Source organism: Microtus oregoni, unplaced genomic scaffold (genome assembly GCF_018167655.1).
Source record: "Microtus oregoni isolate MIOR12 unplaced genomic scaffold, Mior012 000117F_ref0000505, whole genome shotgun sequence".
In the NCBI taxonomy this organism is placed as follows: Eukaryota; Metazoa; Chordata; class Mammalia; order Rodentia; family Cricetidae; genus Microtus; species Microtus oregoni.
The window spans coordinates 1,817,505-1,841,659 of NW_024544746.1; the positions used below are offsets into that span (position 1 = coordinate 1,817,505).

The 24,155-nt window shown below is 54.4% G+C and overlaps 4 protein-coding genes across 9 annotated transcripts; 2 read left to right on the forward strand and 2 right to left on the reverse strand.

The window, feature by feature from the left end:
* The first annotated feature begins 597 nt into the window (after positions 1-597).
* Positions 598-7,906, forward strand: LOC121444042 (ethanolamine-phosphate cytidylyltransferase). Of its 3 annotated transcripts, XM_041645772.1 has the most exons (14): positions 598-741; positions 2,170-2,258; positions 2,660-2,821; positions 3,325-3,391; positions 4,215-4,299; positions 4,454-4,498; positions 4,801-4,854; positions 5,291-5,429; positions 5,812-5,894; positions 6,173-6,250; positions 6,561-6,626; positions 6,766-6,831; positions 6,981-7,069; positions 7,151-7,905. In XM_041645772.1, exons 1-14 carry the CDS (start codon positions 653-655, stop codon positions 7,251-7,253), a joined length of 1,215 nt encoding a protein of 404 aa, XP_041501706.1. In that variant the 5' UTR covers positions 598-652; the 3' UTR covers positions 7,254-7,905. The 3 variants fall into 3 exon arrangements, with proteins under 3 accessions (XP_041501706.1, XP_041501708.1, XP_041501709.1); XM_041645774.1 differs by lacking the exon at positions 4,801-4,854 and having other exon boundaries at positions 7,151-7,906; XM_041645775.1 differs by lacking the exon at positions 7,151-7,905 and having other exon boundaries at positions 6,973-7,044.
* Positions 7,907-9,183: 1,277 nt separating this feature from the next.
* On the reverse strand, positions 9,184-9,809 carry LOC121444044 (neuropeptide B-like). Its single transcript, XM_041645777.1, has 2 exons — positions 9,506-9,809; positions 9,184-9,430 (listed from the first exon to the last, which is right to left on the reverse strand). Exons 1-2 carry the CDS (start codon positions 9,743-9,745, stop codon positions 9,296-9,298), a joined length of 375 nt encoding a protein of 124 aa, XP_041501711.1. The 5' UTR covers positions 9,746-9,809; the 3' UTR covers positions 9,184-9,295.
* Positions 9,810-12,990: 3,181 nt separating this feature from the next.
* On the reverse strand, positions 12,991-19,192 carry LOC121444045 (anaphase-promoting complex subunit 11). Of its 4 annotated transcripts, none has more exons than XM_041645780.1 (3): positions 19,062-19,192; positions 18,346-18,472; positions 12,991-13,431 (listed from the first exon to the last, which is right to left on the reverse strand). In XM_041645780.1, the coding sequence occupies exons 2-3, from the start codon at positions 18,452-18,454 to the stop codon at positions 13,286-13,288; spliced, it is 255 nt and encodes an 84-aa protein (XP_041501714.1). In that variant the 5' UTR covers positions 18,455-18,472; positions 19,062-19,192; the 3' UTR covers positions 12,991-13,285. The 4 variants fall into 4 exon arrangements, with proteins under 4 accessions (XP_041501714.1, XP_041501712.1, XP_041501715.1 ...); XM_041645778.1 differs by lacking the exon at positions 19,062-19,192 and adding an exon at positions 18,876-19,025; XM_041645781.1 differs by lacking the exon at positions 19,062-19,192 and adding an exon at positions 18,912-19,017.
* Positions 19,188-22,688, forward strand: LOC121444043 (THO complex subunit 4). The gene is made up of 6 exons (XM_041645776.1): positions 19,188-19,565; positions 19,869-20,000; positions 21,187-21,334; positions 21,930-21,993; positions 22,089-22,263; positions 22,372-22,688. Exons 1-6 carry the CDS (start codon positions 19,329-19,331, stop codon positions 22,384-22,386), a joined length of 771 nt encoding a protein of 256 aa, XP_041501710.1. The 5' UTR covers positions 19,188-19,328; the 3' UTR covers positions 22,387-22,688.
* Positions 22,689-24,155: the final 1,467 nt, after the last annotated feature.

Consider the following 24,155-nt stretch of genomic DNA (forward strand, 5'->3'; position numbering starts at 1 on the left):
GAGTTCAATTCCCAGCAACCACATGGTGGCTCACAACCATCTGTAATGAGGTCTGGTACCCTCTTCTGGCCTGCAGACATACACAGACAGAATATTGTATACATAATAATAAATAAATACTAAAAAAAAAGAAAAGAAAATCTCAGCCCCGCTTGGGGGGAGGGGGGGGAAGCAGCGCCCACCTTTAATCCCAGCACTTGGGGAGGCAGAGGCAGGCGGATCTCTGTGAGTTAGAGGCGAGCCTGGTCTACAAGAGCTACTAACCCAGGACAGCCAGGGCTGTTACATGGAAAAACCTTGTATCAAAAAAAAAAAAAAAAGTAAATCCAGTCCCTAGGAATGCTCAAGGCGTGGGGGCGAACCTGCCGTACTAGCTTGCTCCCTTTTCCCTTTGGACGCAGGGCCGGAGGGATTTCTACAGGACACTCCGTGGGAGTTGACCCTGCTTGGACTAGGACCTCCGACGCACATCATTGGCCGCCAATGTTGGCCATTGGGGGCGGGGCCGGGACGGGGGCGGGGCCTGGAGTCGCGCTCGCAATTGGCCGCGGCAGGCGGGTGAGACCCGCGTGAGCGCGCGCAAGCGTTGGGGGCGGGGCCAGAGTCCTGCGAGTCGCGGGAGCGCCCCGGTCTTACGGGGGCCTGCGGTGCCATGATCCGGAACGGGCACGGGGAGGTCGGCGCTGCCGGGCGGAGGGTCCCGGCGGGCCAGCGCGCCGTGCGGGTGTGGTGCGACGGCTGGTGAGTGCGGCGGCGGCGAGGGGTGGGCGGCCGCCGCGGGGTCACGCACCGGCCGTTGGCGGATCCCGAGTCTTCCGAGGCCGCACGAGGCACTCCGGCCCCCGGCCACTCGGAAGTGTTGCGTGCGGGTGCACCGGGCAGCGCTCTCCCCGGAGACCGGAAATGCGGCCGTCCGACCGCGGTGGTTCTGACCCAGGTTCCCGGGGTTGGAAGGCCAAGGGCTCCCTGGCGAGTCAGCCCGTGACGCTGCTTCGCTCTAAGAAAGTCGTGGAACTGTCAACAAGCAGAAAAGATGTTGGCCTTTCTGTAACTGCCCCCAGCCCTTCGTCGTGCCTAACCCGGGTGAATGAGAAGGGATGCAGAATGGTCACTAGGGCTCTCCAGGGGATTCGGTCGGGGAGTAGACTGGACTTGGTACATTTCTCGTTTGTTTTGGTTTGGTGGTCCTGAAGATGCATCCATAGCCTGGTACAAGCTAGGCAAGTGAGCTACAACTTCTGCCCCTCCCGCTCTTCTGCACCCGAGTCACCAGCAGTGGCTTTGACTTCGTGTCAGTGGACTATGACCTTGGCTCAACCACAACACTGTGCCCTAATCCCAGACGCAGACTCTGGCCTCCAACCTTGCCCTACCTGTCTAGTGGGCACAAAGGCTGGCCCAGAGTTTACCGTGGTGCCTGAGCCTGCTAGGGTTGTCTGTTTTCCTGCCTCCATTCTGTGAACTGTAGCGGCTATCCTGGGCTGCTTGGGTCACCCGATGACACCCTGCTGGAGTTCTGGAGGAAGCTGAGCAGAGACTGTGACCCAGCACTGGCCCGTGGAGAAGAATACAGGTGGCCCCAGTGCACACTGGTACCCTCAGTGCCCAGCATGTTGCTGGGTTCCGGGTAGCTTTGACCTTGACAGTGTGGTCACACCCAGACCTAGATTTGAGGATAAAGATTCCAGAACCAGGTGACGGTTCTTAACTTCTTTCAGAGTTAAGCCAGGCCACGTGGATGAGGCTGGCCTGTCTGAGGGTAGAATGGAGTCTGTTCCTAACTCAGGACTGTTGTCTTGTTTCAAAGCTTGAGTGTGGCTTGTTGATCTGGGGCTGAGTCTTGCTTAGGGTGCAGAAAGTTCCACGTTTTAAGTCCTGGACAAGTTGTATTTTGTGAGCTGCGGGTGTCACTTACCGGCTCTCTGGATCTTACCAAGCCTCCTCCCTGAACTGACCTGGCACTGACTGAGACCGTTCCCTAAGTCCGGTATCTAGGGTGTGGACAACCGAGAACCGACTTTGGCTCTGTAAGCCCCAAATCCAGGGGTTTGGTTTAGTAGCCCTCCCAGGGGGCTTCCAAAGGAGCAAAGCTGCGGTCCTGCACAAGGCCCCCAGTGTCCAGCTGAGATCAGTATAAGGCCTGACCACCAACCCTGTCTGCCCTCACAGCTATGACATGGTGCATTATGGTCACTCGAATCAGCTGCGCCAGGCACGGGCCATGGGGGACTACCTCATCGTGGGTGTGCATACCGATGGTAAGGTGTGGGTTGCTGTGCCTGGAACCTACTCCAACCAACGGAGCTTGCGGGGGCGGGGGAACAAATCCTGCCTCCTTCCCCAGAGCACAGCAGTGGCTAAGAGTTTAGTAAGTAATGCAGCCTGGTCCCAGCTGTAGAGAGCTGTGGCTACACTGGACGGGGCATCTCCAGCTGTATTGTCCACCCTACCCTGATTCTCTGATTCCTGAGAACAGACTTGGTTAAAGGGTATCCTTACTAACCTGGGCACACAATCTGGCTACATGGGGTCCTGCCTTGTGGGCTAAGGCTGGGAGACTTACTTCCCGCTTCGCTTTGCGGTAGAGGCTCCTAAGGACTGGCCCCTGGAGACTGCCATCATTTGTCTTCTTTTGTCCTTTTTCTTTCTCTGTCCCTAGAGGAGATTGCCAAGCATAAGGGCCCCCCCGTGTTTACCCAGGAGGAGAGGTACAAGATGGTACAGGCCATCAAATGGGTGGATGAAGTGGTGCCCGCCGCTCCCTATGTCACCACCCTGGAGACACTGGACAAGTTCAACTGTGACTTCTGTGTTCATGGCAGTGAGTGGGCGGAGCCTGGAGATGGGGGCTGGGCTCAGTCAGATGATTGACAGCTGACAGGGTCTCAGGGGTAGAGGGCTCCTGGTCCCATGCAGACAGAAAGCTCTGGGCCCATTCCCCGAGAGCACTGGCACAAATGAAAGGGTCACTCTGGTCCCAAGGGTGCCCCGAGCTATGAGCCTGCATGCACATGATCCTAGTGACGGGGGGGGGGGGGGGGGGGGGGGGGGGGGGGGGGGGGGGGGGGGGCTGAAGCAAGGGTGTTAAACGCTCCAGGTCACCCGGGCGATGGTGTGTAAGCCATTGACCCCAGCACTCTGGAGGCGGAAGTAGGCGGACCTCTGAGTTGCCAGGTCTACACAGCACGTTCCAGGACAGCCAGGGCTGCACAGAGACCTTGTCTCAAGAAATAAAACAAAAGTTCCAGGTCAGCCTGGACGACACAGCAAGATCCTCTCTGTCAGAAACAACAGAATCCTTTTGTGTGTGCGTGTCACCCCTAGATGACATCACGTTGACGGTAGATGGCCGAGACACCTATGAGGAGGTGAAGCAGGCTGGGAGGTACAGGTAGGTCCAGTGGTGCTCAAGTGCATCCCTTCCTAGCTCTCACTGCTGCTCTGAGGCAGCTGGCAGGGCATTTGGGCCCACAGTCAGTACTGGATGCAAGAAGGAATTGCTTGTGGGTGACCTTTGTGTGGCCAGTCCTAGGGCAGCATTCTTTTTTAAAAAATATTTATTTATTATGTATACATTATTCTTTTTTTAATTATTTATTTATTTATTATGTATACAGAGCATTCCTTCCATGTATGCCTGCAGGCCAGAAGAGGGCACCAGACCCCATTACAGATGGTTGTGAGCCACCATGTGGTTGCTGGGAATTGAACTCAGGACCTTTGGAAGAGCAGACAATGCTCTTAACCTCAGAGCCATCTCTCCAGCCCCCCTAGGGCAGCATTCTTGATCAGCACTGTGGGTAGGGCATCCATGGACTCAGTAGTGTCACGGGTGCCCCTGGAGAACTGGCCTTTTATTTTAATTAACTATAATTTAAAGAGCCAGCTGTGGCCAGTGGTTCCTACAGAAGACAAAGCAGCCTGGAACAGAGCAGGGTATAGGGTCCTGGGTCTAAGAGAGGCCAGAGGGTACGATGTCAAAATGGGAACCAGAGCTGTGTGTCCCAAATGTGGCCTGCCTACTCCCGGGTGCTACATTGTACAGTTGAATGAACCCTCTGCTTCTGTCACTGATGCGAGCCCATTGCTCTGCCCCAGTCTGGTTTTCTGTTGTGGGGGGACTGGGTTAGGGTCATGTCCCTCAGGTGGCTTCCGCCTATAGCAGAGCCTCAGCAGTGTCTGGGATGAAAACCTCCACCTTACCTCTGCCCCAGAGAGTGCAAACGCACGCAGGGTGTGTCCACCACAGACCTCGTGGGCCGCATGCTGCTGGTGACCAAGGCCCACCACAGCAGTCAGGTGAGTCCGGAGGAATGGGGTCTGGGACAAACAGGGAGGGCGGGGCACCTCCTAGCCACCCTCGGGTCCAGCCTGTGCTCTCCCTGACCATCCCATCCTTGGGCTCTGGGGCTATGGAGGGCGAGGTCCCTTAGCCTCTTGCCCTTGTGTGCAGGAGATGTCCTCCGAGTACCGGGAATATGCTGACAGCTTTGGCAAGGTGAGTCCAGCCGGCTGCGAGGCTGCTCTGGAAATAGACAGCCACCACCAGCGCTCCCCAGCCTCCCACTGTAGGCTTCCCACGGGGAAAGGTTCACCCAGGGCTTCACTGTCTGCCCTCCTCCCTCTCCTTCCCAGTGCTGGCCAGGTACTGACCACCAGGCTTGGCCAGCTAGTGGATTCTGGGAGGGAGGACAGGCAAGAGGTGGCCAGTCCCAGCAGCCACTTCTTGGAGGAGGAGCAAGAACTGCCCACCTACAGGTGGCATCTAACCAAATGGCCTGGCCCTCTCTCCCTTTGTAGCCCCCTCACCCGACACCTGCCGGGGACACACTTTCCTCAGAAGTCTCCTCCCAGGTGACCAGATGGTGGCCTCAGGGTGCCGGGTCCCTCAGAGGGCTGTGACTGCTGGCCACTGGGCTCTGCGCCTGCTCCTGGTGGTGTGTTGCCAGGCAGAGCTGGTGTTGACTGCAGTATCTTCTGTGGCCACCGGGTGGAGCCACAGTCCTGCTAGCTACAGTGGTCCTGCTTGACCTTACCATGGTGTGTCCTTGCCCCTGCCCCAAGTGCCTGCCTGGACATAGCCCCCCGCTGTGCTGCTGGGTCATTCGCAGGCTGGGGTTGGGGGGAGTCCAGCCTCTTATGCTCTCTGCACATGCGCCCAACACCCACTCCTATGACAGGGGCACAGGAAGCCCTGGGCTCCGAAGAGTGGCCCTGAGGGTGGGGGTGCTGGGAGAGGGGCACACATAGAGGCCTCTGGCACTAACTAGTTCCTTCTCTTGGCTAATAGTGCCCTGGGGGGCAGAGTCCCTGGACAGGGGTGTCCCAGTTTCTGCAGACATCCCAGAAGATCATCCAGTTTGCTTCTGGGAAGGAGCCCCAGCCTGGAGAGACAGTCATCTACGTGGCCGGTGCCTTTGACCTGTTCCGTATCCTCTCAGGGCCTCTGTGCTCCACAGCCATACCACAGAGTGGAACCCAGAGACTCAAGGCCCCAGGGTTGAGCTGGGTTGTAGCGGGTACAGCCCTCACCAGGAAAATGGCAATTGAGGACAGGAGAGAGCCCTTCCTTGCTAACACCTTACTGCCGCCCCTCACCCCTTGGGTTGGGGATGGAACCCAGGGCTCTGTATCTGAGACACGTGACCACTGCTGAGCTACAGCCCCAGGTCTCGCTGTTTGGAGACAGAATTTTCCTGTGTGGTCCAGGCTGACCTAGAGCTTGCAATGCTCCTGCCTCCACCATGCAAGTGCTAGGTATGCAGGAAAACACCATGTACAGCTTGTTACCGCTTCTTAATCTGGATATAGACATCGGGCACGTGGACTTCCTGGAGGAGGTGCACAAGCTGGCCAAGAGGCCCTACATCATCGCCGGCCTGCACTTTGACCAGGTCTCTGCCTTTCTGCTTGTTCACTTCTCAGTACCCCATGAGCTGATGGGCCATGGGATCCCTCACAGGTCTTCGCTGGGGTCAGTGGTAGGCACAGGTGGCCTCTAAAGGAGTGAGGCTCCAGGTGTCTAGTCAAGGCAGGCATGGATCTCTTCTGGAGTCCAGGACAGCCCTGCCTAGGGTTCCCATGAGAGGGGTGCCTCTCCCAGCTTCTGCCCAGGAAGGCCAGCTGGGTGGGAGGGCACCATTCCTTAGCTGAGCAAACCTCCTGGCCCTAGGAAGTAAACCGATACAAGGGCAAGAACTACCCCATCATGAACCTGCATGAGCGGACTCTGAGCGTGCTGGCCTGCCGGGTGAGTGGGCTGGAAGCGATACTTCCCTGAGCCGTAGTAAGGCGGGTGGCGGGTGGCTGGGCCCCATTGGTGCAGTTTCTGTCCCCTACTGAGGAGTCTGAGGATTCCCTTTGCCCGCTGACCCTGCTATGTTGCCCTGTCCCAGCTGGCTCCCTGGGCCTTCTCTGCCACCCTGTAGCCCTGGCTTGCCACTGGCACTGCTATGTTGCCCTGTCCCAGCTGGCTCCCTGGGCCTTCTCTGCCACCCTGTAGCCCTGGCTTGCCAGACATGAGAACTGAGTGAGTTGATTTCCCGGCTGTGTCTCTGCAGTATGTTTCAGAAGTGGTCATTGGGGCACCGTACTCGGTCACAGCGGAGCTCCTGAGTCACTTCAAGGTGAGGCTTCTCTCTAGCTGACCTCCTGGGTCAGCCAGGGCCGCCAAGGCCAGCTTTCCTAGGTCTGGGCTAGCCCTGGGTGGTTGCCAGTGGTGGCAGAGCTTCTCTGAGGAGGCCTGACCCTTCCTTCCCCTTGTAGGTGGACCTAGTATGTCACGGGAAGACAGAAATTGTGCCGGACAGGGATGGCTCTGACCCCTACCAGGTGGGTTGCCCTGGTCTGAGTTGCCTCTGGGAAGTGGGAACAACCGTCCTTTCTGGTTTTGGTCTCTTGTGTGTAGAGGGGCACCTGGGGGTGTCTTTGTGGTCAGGAGGATTCTCACCACCCTCCTCTCTTTGCACTGAGGCCTCCAGGAGCCCAAGAGAAGAGGAATCTTCCGTCAGATCGACAGTGGCAGCGACCTCACCACAGACCTGATTGTGCAGAGGATCATCAAGAACAGGTGTGGCCCCTCCCTCTCCGGTGGGTTGGCCGTGGGTGGCTGGCATTGGAGGCCCTGTTGATGATGCCTGTCTGGCTGCAGGTTGGAGTACGAAGCACGGAATCAGAAGAAGGAAGCCAAGGAATTGGCCTTTCTGGAGGCCAGGAGGCAGCAGGAGGCACAGCCTGCAGGGGAGACTGACTGACTTCTGACCTGGAGGATGTCACTCATGCCCTTGCTCTGTGCCCATCTCTTCTCTCCCTACCCTGCTCTGCTTCTGTGTCCTGGTGGCAGCTCACATAATTCCAAAGGAAGCTGGCTTTGCTGGAGGGTGCTGTTCTACCGCCTGTGAGGCACCCACCGCCCACCTTGCCACAGGCTCAGTCCTTTGCACTGAGCTGCCCAGAGAGGGTGGCCAGCACAGTGAAGCAGCCCAGCGGACAGGAGACGGAGGAGTGTTGCTGTGTGACCTTAGCGTCCACAGTTCCGACTGCCACTGCCCCAGTCTTGGTTGGGGACGCCCCTCCTGCCTGACTGGAAGCTGCAATCTGCCAGCCCAGCTTTGATGAGAGGTACAGAGGGGGATGACTTTGGGGACCTCTTGTCCCGGGTCACCCTGCAAGTGGTCACCCTCTACTTTGGGGCACGTTCTAGCACCCCATTCCTGATTCCCAGAAGATGTACTTCCCTGACGGCTGGGCCAGCTTGACTGTTCTCTGCACAGACTCCGTGGTCCTCATTTTGTACCTCAGTGGCCTATGTAAATTTCTTTGGCTCCCTGAATAAAGCCTAGCGGGAGCGCCTGGTGGGCGCCCGGCCCCAGGAAGACGCAGGAAACCCGTCCACAGCAGAGATTCTTTTAGAGAAGGGAGCACGGGCCAGGCCAGGAAGCTGGGCAGCCTGTGTACCTGCCCTGGCTCTTCTGTAGACCCAGGATCTTGGCACACTACCAGGTCTGCTTGGAGCCCAGCAGTTGCTGAGGCTCCTACAGCTGCCTCTTGGTGGTTGACTTTAGGGGAGTGCTGAAGTCCTGGCTTCTCTCAAACAAGGATGCTGCTGGTACTCTTATCCCACGCCTGGTCTCTGCACCTACTGAAGCAGGTAGACCTGCCTTCTCTCTTCCCTTGGAAGCAGGAGAGCCTTTGTGAGCATATGAGACCTGGGGTCAAGATCTGGAGGAGGGGCATACCTACCTCCAGCCCGTACAGTGCTCAGAGGTACAGTGCTCAGCCCTGCCTGCTAGGAACGGGGGTGGTGCCCACGCTAGAACCCTAGGCTGTGGAATACTCTGCACAGTCTCAGGTCAAGGAAGCCACCGAGTGTGCTGGTCTCCAGAGGAACACTTCACTGGCAGGCATGCTCTGTGCCACCCATGGCCTCTGGGTGAGGCACCACGGAGAGGAAGACACCCTCAACAGCAGGCTCAGGGGCTCCCAGACCAGAGCTTGCTCAGCTACTGAGCTGGCACCTGGGAGTGTTTGCCTTGGGCGGGAGGGAAGGCCGGACTCAAGCCAGCTGCCCACTTGGCTTTGTGGCCAGCGCCCAGAATATGTGAGGGGAGGGCCAGGCTCTGGCCCTCAGGGCAGTGGGCGTTTGGGGGTGGGTCTAAGGGCTCCTGTGCAGTTAGAGCCTTACTCTAGATCAGTGCACCTCACTTCTGGTCCTGGTTTGTTGAACATACAGTAGCTAAGTACTTAGTGCTTCAAGGTCTTTGGGGAGGGACTTTAAAAGGTGGGAGCCAGACAAGGTTAGGGGTGGGGGCAGTAGGAATCCCAGAAGCAGCAGGATCGCCTAGGGTGAGGCAAGACACAAAGCAGGACTTCCGGAAAGAACCTAGGAACCTGGACTGCTAAGGGCAATTCTCTGACTTGAGGGGCAGCATGTTTCAGATGACCTACTAGGAACTCTCTATGCCCAGTGCCTACTACTTATGTAGGGGGGTCACCTGTGCAGACTGTGGGGTTGGGGAGCCTCTATACCTGTTCTTGCTCTGTGGAAGAGGGAAAGACCCAGCCTGGCCAGGGAAGGGGATGCTATAGGGAAGCCTAGCAGCGGCCCGAGGGCCTGCTTCGTGGTCACCCACTCCCAGGAGCACTAGTCACCTCCTCCAGCAACCCTCAGCAGACACGGTTTGCTTCTTTATTCAGTTAGCCATTTGCTGTGGGGCATGGTAGGAGTTAGGGGTCACGGGCGCCAACCCACATGACAGGGCCTGCGCTGCTTCAAGCAAGGCTGGACATGGGGGGTTCAGGGCTCAGGCTGTTGGCATTCAGCCTCCTGCAGCGATAAGAAGACGTCCGCTTTACACTGCAAAGTCCCTGGGCTGTTGAATTGCCGCCGGCAGCTCTGCAGGTTCGGGGTCACCTCTTTGACACACAGGGCCTGGGTGGGCGGTGGAGGCTGAGGTCCTGCTTGTGCCCCACCGGCTCCCGCCACCCGCCACCCCCTTGCACTCACAAGGCTCCTTAGGCTAGAGCGCATCTCCAAGCGTAGGGGTCCAATTCCGTCAGGGAGTGCTGGGGACTCGGAGCGTCGCGGGGACGGGAACCTGTGGAAGTTAGACAGCAGCCCCGCGGCGCGGCCCACCGAGTAGTGCTGGGGTCCCGCCGCAGGCTTGTACCAAGCAAGGTTTGGTGGCAGGAGCAGCAAGAGCAGTGTCAGGGCGGCGGCGGCCACCGACGTCCCACACTGGGCCATGGAGCTGTGCTGTGCGCAGGAGCAGGGAAAATGTGGCTGAAGTCTGAACCGGACTGGGCTTTATATCTGCAATGGGATGTAGGGCGGGGGAGGCGGGAACAGAGGCCGGGAGGAGGAGCAGGGAGGCGTGGCAGTGGAGCACGGGCTGTGCACAGAGGATCAGTGGGATCTCTTACACCTTGCTGGGCCTGAACACTCATGTCACTGATGACAGAGAGCCAGTCTCTCCTTGCTGAAGTTGAACTGCCCTCTGAGGCTTTCTGGCCAGAAGTATCCACGCCCCCAGGCGGGATGAGAGACTGTCTTAGGGTTACTATCGCTGTGAAGAAACATCACAACCAAAAAGCAACGTCAGGAGGAAAGGGTTTTTATGTGGTTAACATATTCCTTGCCACAGTCTACTGGAAAAGCGAAAGCAAGAACTCAGACGGGGAACCTGGAAGCCATGGGAGAGTGCTGCTTCCTGGCTTGCTTCCTGGTTTCCTCAGCCTGCTTTCTCATAGAACCCAGGACCACCTGCCCCGCAATGGACTAGACCCTCCCAGATCAGTAACTAATTAAGAAATTTCCACTGGGTGCAGCAGCACCTGTCTTTAACCCTAGCACGCGGGAGGCTGGGCAGGGGGGTCATTAAAACAAGCTCCAGGACAGCCAGGGCTGTTACACAGAAACCCTGTTTTGAAAAGAAAATCCCCAGGCTGGAGAGATGGCTTAGTGGCTTAAAGCACTGGCTGCTCTTCCAGAGGACGCAGGTTCAATTCCCAGCACCCACATGGCAGTTCACAACTGTAACTCCAGTTCCAGGGGATCACATGTCTTCTGGACTCTGCAGATACGGGGGGAATGCATGTGGTGCACAGACATGCTTGTAGGTAAAACAGTCACACACAAAAAATAGAAATTATATATAATAAAAAATGGCCTACAGTAGTGAGTTCTAATTGGTCTTAATAATAAAAACCTGGAGTCAGCTATTGGGGCGAAAGCTAAAAGATCAGAGAAGCAGCACAGCCAGCCACTAGTTCTTACCTCTCCCTCAGACCAGAGGGGTGATCGTATCACTACAAGTCCTTGGACTGCATCTGAGCTCCCGTCTCCTCCTGCCTTCTAGTCCTCTCTCTGCCCAGCCATAACACTTCCCATCTGCCTAGTGCTGGGATTAAAGATGTGAGATTCAACCTTGAACTCACAGAGATCCCTCTGCCTGTCTCCTGAGTGCTGGGATTAAAGATGTGAGGCGCCATCGCATGGCGCTCTCTCTCTCTCTCTCTCTCTCTCTCTCTCTCTCTCTCTCTCGTTTTTCAAGACAGAGTTTTTCCCAGCACTTGGGAGGCAGAGGCAGGCAGGTCTTTGTGAGTCTGAGGCCAGCCTGGTGTACAAGAGCTAGTTCAAGGACAGCCAGGGCTGTTACACAGAGAAACCCTGTCTCAAAAAACTTAAAAAAGAAGAAGAGGAGAAGAAGAAAAAGAAGGAGGAGGAGGCACGGAGAAAGGCTACCTAGGTCGATGGCATAAGCTTCCTACAGGACCTGCTGTTCCTGCCTGGGAAAGGGGTTCAGGGAGAGCACAAGCTGTCGTGATGGGATTGTATCAGGGCGTCCTGACCAGAACCAGGGACTCTATATGCAGGGAGGGTTATATGCCTGGGGTTAGTTAGGGTCTTCTGATCTCCAGAGAGATTGGGGATGTGAGATGAGTGGAGCTGGTCCTGAGATAACAGATCAGAAAGACCTAAATGCTAAGGAACCCAGAGTGAAGCCTTGTAGTCAGAGAGCCCTGAGGTGAGCCTGGGAAGACAAAGACCTCACGAATACTCCGTTGTACAGGAAGATGCTTCAGCAGGGTGACCTAGAATGGTGGGTTTCCCCACAGAACGTTCCTAGGAAATGCACGAAGGGCACCCAGGAGGGTGAGCAGACTGGGGATGGATGAACCAGACCTGTCAGCCCAAGGAGCTCCAAATCCACAGATCTCGACGCCCCTCTGCAGCTCTTGGGTTACACCCATCTCTGTTCGTGTCAGCTGATGCCAGTGCCAGGCTCAGCATGCGAGAGATAACCGAGCAGTATGGAGCTATAGTCTCTCAGAAGCACAGATGTTTCAAGTAGGAGGTACCTCAAGGGCACTGTAGACAGCAAGCCATCATTGCCAACACCCTTGTAGATGATCGAGATGGCGGGGAGTCCTGCCCCTGCTTGCTTGGCCTGCTCTCCAGGCTGTAGGGCACAGGTGGTATGCAAATGTGTTCACTGTCCATGATCACTGAGTCTCTGAGGACTGTTATGCCCAAATCCACAATCCCCACAAGCAGACAAGGAAACCAATAGTCCCGTATGTAAAAGTAAAGAGCCTTTATTTTAGTCAAGTTTTCAAACTCTGTCTCTCTGCATGTCCAACGTATTGGAATAACCGGAGAGCCCCAAGCTCAATTAGAATAGGGTTTTATAGTAGTAAAGGTGGGGGTGAGGGGTTTTTAAGACCCCTGATTGGCTGGCATTCGTTCTAGGGGTGTCCTGGTTGACTGTGGACTAGCAGGTGTTTCTATCTACAGTGCTTGGAATGCCAGGAATTTCCTTTGAATGGTCTGTTCTTGGGTAGGGGTCGGGTGATCCCAGCTTGTGGTTGGTTCCTCCTGCAGCCTGGCACCTTCTCAGGGTGAACACCTGAGACGCCAGCCTCCACTGAAATTCACCCATGGCCAGAGTCCCGGGTGATGGTGGTTGGAAGAAATAAAGAACTTCCTTTGGGTGACCTGCCCAGACTTAGCTCATCATGGCTGGCCCTCACAAGGACAAGGTGATGAACTGACTAGGACTCCCAGATACCACCCTAAATTAATTTCCACCCAGGAGCTTCCAGACACCATAGGGCTGGTCTACTGTCCCCTAAGAGGCTGAAAATCCCCAGCTGTAGGGAATAATGAAGTTTGCAAAGGGCTGTTCCTCCCGAGGGCACCAGAGGACCACATCCTCCTACCCTAGATCTGGTCTTCAGTCTGAGGAAGACACAGTAGTCTCCGAAGATCACCTGGGCATGACCAGTGCCTGCTAGGCCAGAACGGCCAGCTTTGCCCAGCTAAGGCTGGGGCTTCTTCCAGGTTAGGGCAGCAGATGGGCTATGTGCTCCTGCCAGTCCCCCAGCACAACACACCTTAAGGTCTCTGCCCAGCTTGGTCCTGCCTTAGTCTCTTTTACTTTTCCTGTTTCTGAGTTGTGACTCAGATTATCAAGAAGCCCTCGGCAGTTATTTCATCAAGATGTTTATTCATAGGGGTTTTCATAACAAAACACGCTGCAGCTGTATCAATGTCAAGAAAGCAGCAGCCGGAGGCCTCCAGCAAGGCTCGGGACTTTAATGAGTTTACTTATTGAATAAAAGTGTCAATGATGCGATGAAAAAACGAACAAACAAAAAGACCTCCTTGTTTCAGCCAAAAGGAAGGCATCCTTGTCCTCAGTGCAGAACCAGGGCCGGGGTGCCACTGTGAGGAGGGGAGGAAGGGACGGAGCCTGGCCCAGTGCTGGTAGAGGGAACACAGGCCTCACTCCTTGAACTTCCACTCTTGACGACACATGGGGCAGTGCTGTTGCACCTGCTGCGCGTTCAGCCACTTGAGGATGCAGTGCATGTGGAAGCAGTGCGAACACTGCCCCCACACCAGAGGGCAGTCGTCCCCAGGCACCTTACCTGTAAGGGGGCAGGAGGGAAGACGTTAGGACACAGGAGAGCACGTGAAGCCAAGCAGGCCCCTCCAGGGCATTGGAAATGGCTCCAGCCCACAGGCAGAGCCTCTCAGGGGAGACCACGCAGGAATGTGACCCAAACCGTCCCCAGATATGGCCCACGGCTTGAAAGACCTACAGTGACTCCCTCACACCCATCTGTGGAAAACTGACCTAGAATACCCAGAAGGTAACATTAAAATGGCCATGGTGCCAAGGAGTCACAACCTGAGTAGGGAACTCTGTCTTCATTAAAGGCACGCTGGAACTCAGGGAGGTTCTTTCCCTGGACCCCCGAGATCAACTGTACCACCCTGGTGTTCATGGGACAGCTGCTGAGGGGACTTGATATCAGCAGGTGCCATCCTCTCTCTCACCTGAACCTTCAGCTCTCCCACCTCTATCCAAAGCCAGGGGCACAGGCTGCAGATTCTCACTCTGCAAGCCTGGAAGTCTTCCTCCATGGAGAAAGCCCAATCAGAGCCAGACAATTAGTTTCATGATTAAAACTAATTAGGGCTATAGAGTTGGCTCAGCAGTTACGGCACTTGCTGATCTTGCCCAGGACCCAGGTCCAGTTTCCAGCTTCCACGTGGCAGCTCACAGCCACCTGTGGCTCCAGGTCCAGGGGAGCCAACGCCCTCTTCTGGTCTCCACAGACACTGCATGCATGTGGTAAACACAGAGGGACATAAAACACCCATACACATAAATGAAAACAGATTAATCTTTTTTTTTTCTTAAAGTAAAATTTAAAAACAGGGGCTGGAGAGATGGCACTGGCTGCTCTTGCAGAGGACCTGGGTCCAATTCCCAGCACCCACATGCACACAACTGTCTGTAACTCCAGCTCCAGAGGACCTGAGGACACCTTCACACAGACATACATACACCAATGTAAAAACAAAAGGGGAGACTGGGAACGCAGCTCAGCTGGTAGAACGGTTGCCTAGAATGCACAAAGCCCGCATTCTACCCCCAGGTTTGCACAACCAGACAATCCCAGCACCTGTGAGCTGGAAGCAGGAGGATGAAGAATTCAAGGCCATACTCAGCTACACAAGGATTTTGAAGCCAACCTAGGATACAAGAGACATGAGACCCCGTTCAAAAACAAGTATCCCTGGCTTCCTCAGACTAGAAACCCTACTGAAGAAGGCAGAGCACAGGGACACTATCAGCCTGGGTCAGTGCACCCAATCCATCCTGGGGAACCAGTCCATGTCTGTCACACCTGTGCTCAGCACGACTGAGCCTTTCTCTTTTCTTTCTTTCCTTTGTTTTGTTTTTCAAGACATGGTTTCCCTGTGTAGTCCTGGCTGTCCTAGAACTCATTCTGACCCAGAGTGCTGGGATTAAAGGCATGTGCACCACCCCGGCTCCTAACTTCAGCAGAGCTCTGCTTGAAATCACCCTTTTCTAATTAGACTCAGACCCTATTGGCTCACAAACAAGATCACGGAGCTGGTTCATCTGTGTGTGGGTGGTCATGTGGAGGAGGGTGCTGTCCCTCCAGGGCGAGCACTTGATGAGCGTGCTGGCACACTGACGGTGATTCATGCAAGGCCTGGTTAGTGCCTTGACGAAATTATTATTTTTTTAATTAAAACACTTCTTGACAAGACTTCTTTACCTTAAAGCCCCCTGGGACCTGAAACAGATTTATTACAGCCTTGGTAACTTAATTTTCACAGGAGTTTAATCTGTGAGAAAGCTGATGCTTATGGAATCTCTCCAGAAAACAGACTGGACCTGTCAAACACTCGGCACAGTGAAGTCAACTCCCTCCCATTTAAACAATCTGTGAGCCAGACTGAGTCTCCCACTCTGTGTAGCTAACGGCCCTGTTTTAAGAAAGCCTGGGTCTACTTCACATGGATGACTCTAAGTGCCTAGCCACCTAAGATGCTTTCTGGCCATCCCTTTGGTCAGACCCAGCTAGGGTCATCCAGGTTGTGCCCACGTGTGGGTCACTTATGCATAGGTAAGAACAGGTAATTCTGTGCCTGAAGGTGGCGCTGATAAGCAAGTTCCAGAGAGTTCACAAAGCTGTCTGATGTGACAGATGCACACGAGCACTTGTCCTCTGACTCCCACACTCTGTGTGGCTCTGTTAAATAAAGATTCCTGGGGGGCTGGAGAGACGGCTCAGAGGTTAAGAGCACTGGCTGCTCTTCCAGAGGACCTCAGTTCAACTCCCAGCACCCACATGGTGGCTCACAACCATCTGTAATGAGATCTGGTGCCCTCTTCTGGCCTGCAGGAATACATGCAGGCAGAACACTGTATACATGAAAGACAGACAAAAAGATTCCTTCATGCTTGGTAAGAAACACCAGCTTCAGGTAACGCGGGTCTATTTAATAACAATTGCCACTTGTAGCATAGAGAGCTGGGACAGAAGACCTGACAGCAGTCAGCAAAACAAAGGAAACATTTCTCATATCTACAGACTTTAGAGGGGAGAAGTTTCTGAGCTCAGCAGATTAGTGAAGGTCCTATGCCTGATCCCCACTATAGAAGCATCCTTAAGGGTGATTTTGTTGACGAGGTTGGGTTTTTGTTTCTTTGAGGCTGTATGTGTCTCACTATGTAGGCCTAGCAGGCACAGAACTCACTACACAGACCAGGAATGCCTGGAATCACAGATCTGTTCTGCCTCCTCGGTGCTGGGATCCAAGCCCCACGCCACCGTACCCAGTCTTCACGTGATTTCAAGACAAGACCAGTGGACGAGCCTGCGCCCTAGCTGCTCTAGAAGTCGAGGAAGGAGAACTCAAAGTTCAAGACAGAGTGCGTTCGAGCCAAGCCTAGGAATACAGCTCAGTGGGGGAGAGCCTGCAGAGCACATGAAAGGGCCTGTGTTCAATCCCCAGTCCCATTAAATAAGAAACTGATTGACTGATTAAAAGAGTATTCCTCCCCTTCACACTTTTGGAAGTTCCTTCTCATTTTTCCTTAGTGAATCTGCATTTGTAGCAGGCATGCCTATTATCCCAGCCCTCAGGAGCAAAGGCATCTGGATCTCTGTGAGTTTGAGTTCAGCCTGGTCTAGAGAGATAGTTCCAGGACAGCCTAGGCAACCTAACAAAACCCTGTCTCAAAATATGAAACAACAAAAATTTACATTTTTCTACTTAAAATAAAAATTAGAACTGTGTGCTTAGTTGCTAATCATAAATGCTATAGATAAAACTTAAACCAAAAAAACAATGACTTCCTAGGACACACACAGCTCGCCGGGCGGTGGTGGTGCATGGCTTTAATCCCAGCACTCAGGAGACAGAGGCAGGTGGATCTCTGTAAGTCTGAGGCCAGCCTGGTCTGCAGAGAGAGTTTCAGGACAGCCAGGGCTACACAGAGAAACCCTGTGGGAGGAGGGGAATGGGGGAACAACTCACAACTCTTGGCTGATAAGCCAGGCTGGGTGAGAATGGTGGGTCCCACCTATAATCCAGTACACAGGAGACAGACAGGCAGGCAGACCTCTCTGACCTTGAGACCAGAATGGACTACACAGTAAGTTTTAGGCTTGTCAGGGTTACAAATTGAGATCTAAATAAATAGACAGAAACTGCTTTCGCTCAACGCAATCAAACATTTCTACTTTATATAACATACTGGGGACACAGGAACAACACAAAACAGTAAGACCTTTTGCATTCAGCAAAACACATTAAGATCATAAAACTCAAATGACTTGGAAACAAAAAGGAAAATATGAAGACGCTGTTTAGATAAAAGAGCTGAAAAACCAAGAGTACTGAGATGTTGAGAATGGCTCAAACCCCAGGAATAAGACATGTGGGGACAGATTTAAGGCCAGCCTGGTCTATATAGACATCAACTCTTTCATAAACCAGGCTGGGTGAGCATAGTGGCACACACCTTTAATCCCAGCACTCAGGAGACAGAGGCAGGAGGATCTCTGTAAATTTGAGGCCAGCCTGGTCTACAGAGAGAGTTTCAGGACAGCCAAGGTTACACAGAGAAACCCTTCCTGGGGGGGGCGGGGACACGACAACTCACAACTTATTGAATACATCAAGACGATTAACTATTGGCTGATAAGCCAGGCTGGGAGAGCAGGGTAGGGGTGCCTTTAATCCAGTATTCAGGAGACAGAGACAGGAGGATCTCTGTAAATTCGAGGCCAGCCTGGTTTGCAGATCTAACGCTCTGATAACATCAAGATGATTATAAGGTTGCTAGAACAGCTTGTAAGACAAGGCTCAAGTGTGCTCATAGTTTAAGCATCTAACTTATAATTTACAATACTTTAGCACAAAAATCCAGCAAATGTGACAATATGGCAACCACTGTCTGAACTTCAATTTGCGGTAACAAGTTAGGGGCATTTTGAGAAAATTCAAACTGAAAATACAAGTTTGAGGAGTTAAGAGAATGTCAGATTACCACCATATAGACCAGGCAGGCTTCAAATTCAAGCTCATTTGCCTCAGTCACCCAAGTGCTGTTGTCACGGGTCTGTGGTCTGTGCCACCATGCCCTGACAAAAACAAGTGTTGGCTTTGTCTGTCTTTCTGTTTTTGCAGAGTCTCACTACGTAACCTCCAACTCAAAGATCCACTTGTTTTGCTCCCAAATTCTGATACCACAAGTGTTTGCCACCGTGCTAGATAGGCTCTTTATAGAAAAGTGGGCTTCAAGAAATATTTTCTGTCAGCTTTCCTTCAGTAGATGGAAACTAAACCTTACAGTTTTGTTTTTCTTAGTTTTTCAAGACAAGGTTTCTCTGTCCTGGAACCTGCACTGTAGACCAGGCCGAACTCAATCTCAGAGATCCTCCTGCCTCTGCCTCCCTAGCGCTGGGAAACCCAAGGTTTCTAAGGCTGGTGGAGCACAGAGGGACACTCACAGTCTGGACAGCAGCCATTAAACGCCATCCTGCAGATGCCGCAGTTCTCGTCATTGGCTACCCAGAGCCAAGTGGCCACACCATTCCAGCACTTAATCTTCACCTTCATGGCGGCCGAGCCTGTGACCTGTGGGCAGAGAATTCCGGGGCTAAAGTTAGTCTGTAGTGCTCCAGCACTTGAGCACTTGACCAGGGGAGCTGCGACAGGGGCTAGGCGCTTCAAGGGATCCGTGCTTCCGAGGGTGTTTGGCCATGTTTAATGATGTCTTTCGAGATCTGCATCCACGCAGTGGGGCGGGGTCACACACGCCTTTAATCCCCGACTCGAGCCTTTAATCCCAGCACCCGGATCCCAGCACTCGCTCGCAGGCAGAAGCAGACGGACCAGAGTTCGAGGTCAGCCCCTCCCCTCCCCAAAAAAGGAAAAAAGAAACAAAAACAAAACAAAATAATGCGTCCGTGGAAAACGTCCAGCTTTTCCTTAACAACCAGTGCTGTGCTTTTAAACCTGAGGAGGCACAGTCACTAACTTGCTAAAGAGAAACCACGCCCTCGAGCAGACGAACCCGAACTCCGACTCCGCACAGCAGGCCCGACAGCCGGGGTCCCGAAGAAGGCGCCCCGTCCGCAGACGGAGCGCGACGCCGAGGCCACCCCGCCTTTTCCGGCCTTCGGGGGCGGGGCCCCGAGTCCCCGCCCACTCCTCGCCCTCGCACCTTCGCCGCCTAATCACGAGGCGCCCCGCCCTTCCGTTGCCGCCGCGCGGGAAGGTATAAAAACGACCGTGCCGCGTCCGGCTCCTCAGAAGCGGCGCTCGCTGTCCCCGAGCGCAGTGCGCAGGCGTCCGTCGGCTCCGCGCGCGCCGAGACCAATCAGAGGCCGCCGCTGGGCCGCGACGCCGGAAGACCGGGGGCAGGCGCAGGAAGTGACGCTGCGGCGTGCTGACGCGCGGGCTCGATCTGAGGCCCGATTCCGCGCCCGCCATGGCCGACAAAATGGATATGTCTTTGGACGATATCATTAAGCTGAACCGGAGCCAGCGAGGCGGTCGCGGCGGAGGCCGGGGTCGCGGCAGGGCCGGCTCCCAGGGCGGCCGCGGCGGCGCGGTGCAGGCCGCCGCGCGGGTGAATCGAGGCGGCGGGCCTATGAGGAACCGGCCCGCCATCTCTCGCGGCGCCGCGGGCGGCGGCGGCAGGAACCGACCGGCACCCTACAGCAGAGTAAGTCCGGGGACGCGCGACGCCGAAGCGGGCGGCTGCCCGGCAGCACGGAGCCGGGCGTGCGCTCCGCTAGTCCCCGCGGGGACCGCGGCGGAGGGGTGGGCGGGGGCGAGGCCGCGCGGCGAGGCCCGGCCCCAGGCCGGGATCTTCCGGGACGCTTTGTCCGGTCGCGGTCCGGCCTCGTGGCGGCGGGCGTGGGGTGCTCTCTGGACTGCGGGCCGACGTGGGAGAGTGGCGGTGGAGTGTCGAGGGCGCCCGGGGCGAGGCTCACGAGTTTCTCTGTCCTCACGGTTTTGCCTGCAGCCGAAACAACTTCCCGACAAGTGGCAGCACGACCTCTTCGACAGCGGCTTCGGAGGTGGCGCCGGCGTGGAGACGGGCGGGAAGCTGCTGGTGTCAAACCTGGACTTCGGGGTGTCAGACGCGGATATCCAGGTAGGAGACCGGAGCCGGTCGCGATGCGCGTCCCGCACAGACGTGCGGTCCAGAACCCCCTCCCGGCTGGAGCCCGCCCACCCCGGGGCCAGCCACTGTCCCCAAGTGACTTGACCTTAGAGAAAGTAGCATTTCTATTAAGTCAGGCTGCGGGAAGGTAGCCTGGTGTGTCCCTGAAGGCGACCACTGTGAGCTCCTGCCTCTGCCAGGACTTCCAGTTTCTAACGGGCACGAGCTGCCCGGTTTGACCGGGGATGCGAGCTGATGGGAGACAGAGTCTCCCCCAGATGTCTGGCCTCACTGGGGTGCATGGTGTCAGTGCTGTGTGCGTTACAGCCTGAAGCCCTGTGTTTTAACCAGCGACCTTTCCTGGGTCTGGGCAGGGGCATGGTCCTCATACTTGCCGTTGCCCTCTTTTCTTGTCTTTTTTTTTTTTTTTTTTTGACTGGACCTCAGAGGCATCTCTAGAGTTTTTGGGAATTAGTTTTGGAGATGGCTAGGTCGGAGTGCTGGGCCTTTCTGGGTTTTTATTTCTCAGAGCCCAGCCCTTTGGCCTTGCCATGGGAAGTTAGCACAGCCAGTGAGCACTCACAGTGTCTCAACACTTTTTTTAAGGTGGTTTCTGGCATCCACTGGAAACCGCTTTTGGTGACCTCCACTCCCGCTGTGTGCCTGGGTTCCCTCTCCAACTCCCAGCCTGCCTGAGGTCAGGGCAGTTTCCATGGCGCGTTTGACTTCAGACTTTGCAGCAGGCTTGAGTAGGAGGAGAGGGAAAGGTGAGCCAGAATCTGCCTTTGGGGGAGGGGCTGGGGTCAGGGGGCCCTCGGAGCTATCTGCTCTGTGGGAACTGCCCTTGGTTTTGCTCTTGGCCTCTGCTGTTTGATGAAGCAGCCATTATTCGAGTTGTAATGCCCCTGCTGAGAGAGGTAGTTCTTAATCTTCTGCTCTGTGCCAGGGCTTTGTGCTGTCCTCACCGGCATCATGGTGCAGTCCCAAAGTGGGCAGGAACCCAGGTGCTCGTGATCTTCAGCGTCCCTTCCCTCACCTCTTGATGTTCACTGCCCTGCCCCTTCTCGGGTGGCTGTCAGGAAAGCTCCCTCAAAGCACGCGTGTTCGCAGCACCTAATGAGCCACTCGAAGAGCAGGGCTCACAACTTCACTGACCGCCGCCCTTTCCACTTCCCAGGAACTCTTTGCCGAATTTGGAACGTTGAAGAAAGCAGCCGTGCACTATGATCGCTCTGGACGAAGTTTAGGTACAGCAGACGTGCACTTTGAACGGAAGGCAGATGCCCTAAAGGCTATGAAACAATACAACGGTGTCCCTTTGGATGGTGAGTGTGGGGCTGGGCCCAGGATGCCTGCGGGGCTTATGGAGTTTGGGGCTGGCACCTCTCCCTGTAGGAATATGGGCTGCCCCTGTGGCTGAGGACACTTTGCATTTGCCCCTTTGTCTCTCTCTTCCATTCTGCCACTTCTCATGCTGCCCCACACATCTGGACCAACCTCTTGTGAACCCCCATCCAGCAAGCTACATCCCTCCCCTCCTTCAGCTCCTTCCGGAAGATTCACTTCTGTGAAGCCTTCTCAGAACCGCCATAGTACAACCTGAGTGCGGGGCTGTAGTCGTAAAGACAAAGGTACCTGTTCTTCTTCCATCAGGTCACCCACACCTGTCCACCTATGAGCACCCTGGACACTGACCAAGCAGCCCTCTTAGCTTGAACTGAGAAGGAGTGAGGAGGTGTTGGTGGGGTTATTTATCGCCACTTTATTTTCCCACCAGACTCTTAAGGCCATATACCTTGTTGGGGGCACTGGAGATACACAAAGGCCCTTTCCAGAGCTTGCATGGAGACCAGGGTGTGGTGCCCTCTGTATCAGCTTCAGAGCCTCTGGATGAGACTTGTTGTGTTCTTTTTACCATAGGCCGTCCTATGAACATCCAGCTCGTCACATCACAGATTGACACGCAGAGAAGACCAGCACAGAGGTAAGTGCTGGGCCCTCGGGGACGGAAAGGCTGTGGGTTTGTGATAACGCCATCCACAAAGCACAGATGGATTAAAGTTATGTTTTCTTTGTTAGCATAAACAGAGGTGGCATGACAAGAAGCCGTGGCTCTGGAAGTTTTGGTGGTGGTGGCACCCGGAGAGGAACCCGTGGAGGCAGCCGGGGAAGAGGTAGAGGTACCGGCAGGAACTCAAAGCAGCAGCTTTCTGCGGAGGAGCTGGACGCACAGCTGGATGCTTATAATGCCAGGGTAAGTCCTCGGGCTCAGAGAAGACTGGGTGGGGCTGAGTCACAGCCTGTGGTAATCTCGTGAAGCCAGAAGAAACAAGGGCTTCCTTAATGAACCTCTCTCTTTCAGATGGACACCAGTTAAACAGCCGAGCAAATCCACACAAGTAACAGAACCCAGAAGCTGCGTCCGAGATCCCCAGAGGGAGGGTTGGCGACTGGACTGTGCAGACAATGGTGGATTTGTTTTTGTTTCTTCTTTTTCTCCTGTTTTAAAATAGGATCTAAAAACTCATGTAAAGGCTTTTTTTCTTTCTTTTTTTTTTTTAAATTCTGAAACAGACCTGTTTTGTACCGAGTTATTTTTGGGATAAATTTTACTGGTTGCTGTTGTGGAGAAGGTGGCATTTTCACCTTTGCCATAATAAACTAGAATTGTGTGTAGAACTGGAGCTGTCTGGTCCATCCTGCTGTTAGAGTCTCTGTCACAGCTGGTGGCTGTGGCTAGTACCTGGTGTGAAATGGGAGTCCGTGGCCGAGGCCTTCTGTTTGCTTCCCTGATATTCTAATGCCTCACTCAGCTTGATCAGTGGGAAGACTGCAGAGCAGCAGTGGCCTTCTGCCCGGAGCTGCCTGTCCATTTGCCGGCACCGTGAGGTGATAAGGGGATATGGAGCAATCTGCTGTATGGTGTCTAGAGATGTGACCCATAAATTCTTGGGCTGCTCCTTTGCCTTATGGTGTGTCAGAGAAATCTGGATTTGGCTTTGAACCTCGTGTGTTTCTTGTTTTTCTGTCTTGTTATTTTGACAGGGAACAAAGACCCTTCTTTACTTGATAGCAGTCAGTCCTTGGAATCCGAGGATGCCCAGATCTCGTGTACAGTGGCGTTTGCTTAGAGTCTATGCACATATTCTGGAAGGCTTTTCGAGATAAGCTGTATTATTTAGGGAAGACAGACAAGGTTCAAATGCTTCATTTTGTCATTGGTTGGCTCTGGAGACACCTGTAAAATAATAACCAATGGGATTTGAGGCAGAAACCAATTTTTAAGAGGGTTGGGGTTAAAGATAAGAGTACCTTAGGCTGCGTGACCAGGTTGAAAAGCAGGACTTTGAGGAATAGAGCTGAGAAATGGGAGAACTCGAAACTGAAACTGTCCTTGTCTTACTGTTGGGGATAAATGGAAGACCAAGGGTGGGTGGACATCACAGGGTGACAAACCTCAGAGCTTTTTTTTTTTTTTTTTTTTTTTTTGCCAGGGTTTATCTGTGTAGCCTTGGCTGTCCTGAAACTCTTGCTCTGTAGACCAGGCTGGCCTCAACTCGCAGAGATCCTCTTGCCTCTCTGCCTCCCCAGTGCTGGGATTAAAGGCGTGCGTCACCACCGCCCAGCTAAAGCAATACTTTTTTTTTTTTTTTTTTGGTTTTTCGAGACAGGGTTTCTCTGTGGTTTTGGAGCCTGTCCTGGAACTAGCTCTTGTAGACCAGGCTGGTCTCGAACTCACAGAGATCCGCCTGCCTCTGCCTCCCGAGGGCTGGGATTAAAGGCGTGCGCCACCACCGCCCGGCTAAAGCAATACTTTTAAGGACTGCTGGAGCTGCTGCTTCAGTGAGTCATGTAGGATGGCGTACACATGACAGTGTATCTCGGTATTGTCCGGATGCATGTGCACACTTGTGTCAACAGAGGACAACCTTAGGTGTTCCCTGGGATTGCGAGTGCATGCCACCACACCTTGCTTTTTATGTGGTTTCTGAGGATTTCAGGATCTGAACTCGTCCCATGTTCCTCACTTTGCCATCTCTGCTTTCAACTTGAGGTAGCTAGAGATCGGTCTCAGGTGCCACGTCAAATAGATGTGTCTTCAGTTTGATCTTTGTGAGCAAAGGACTTGCAAACCACCTGGGCCAA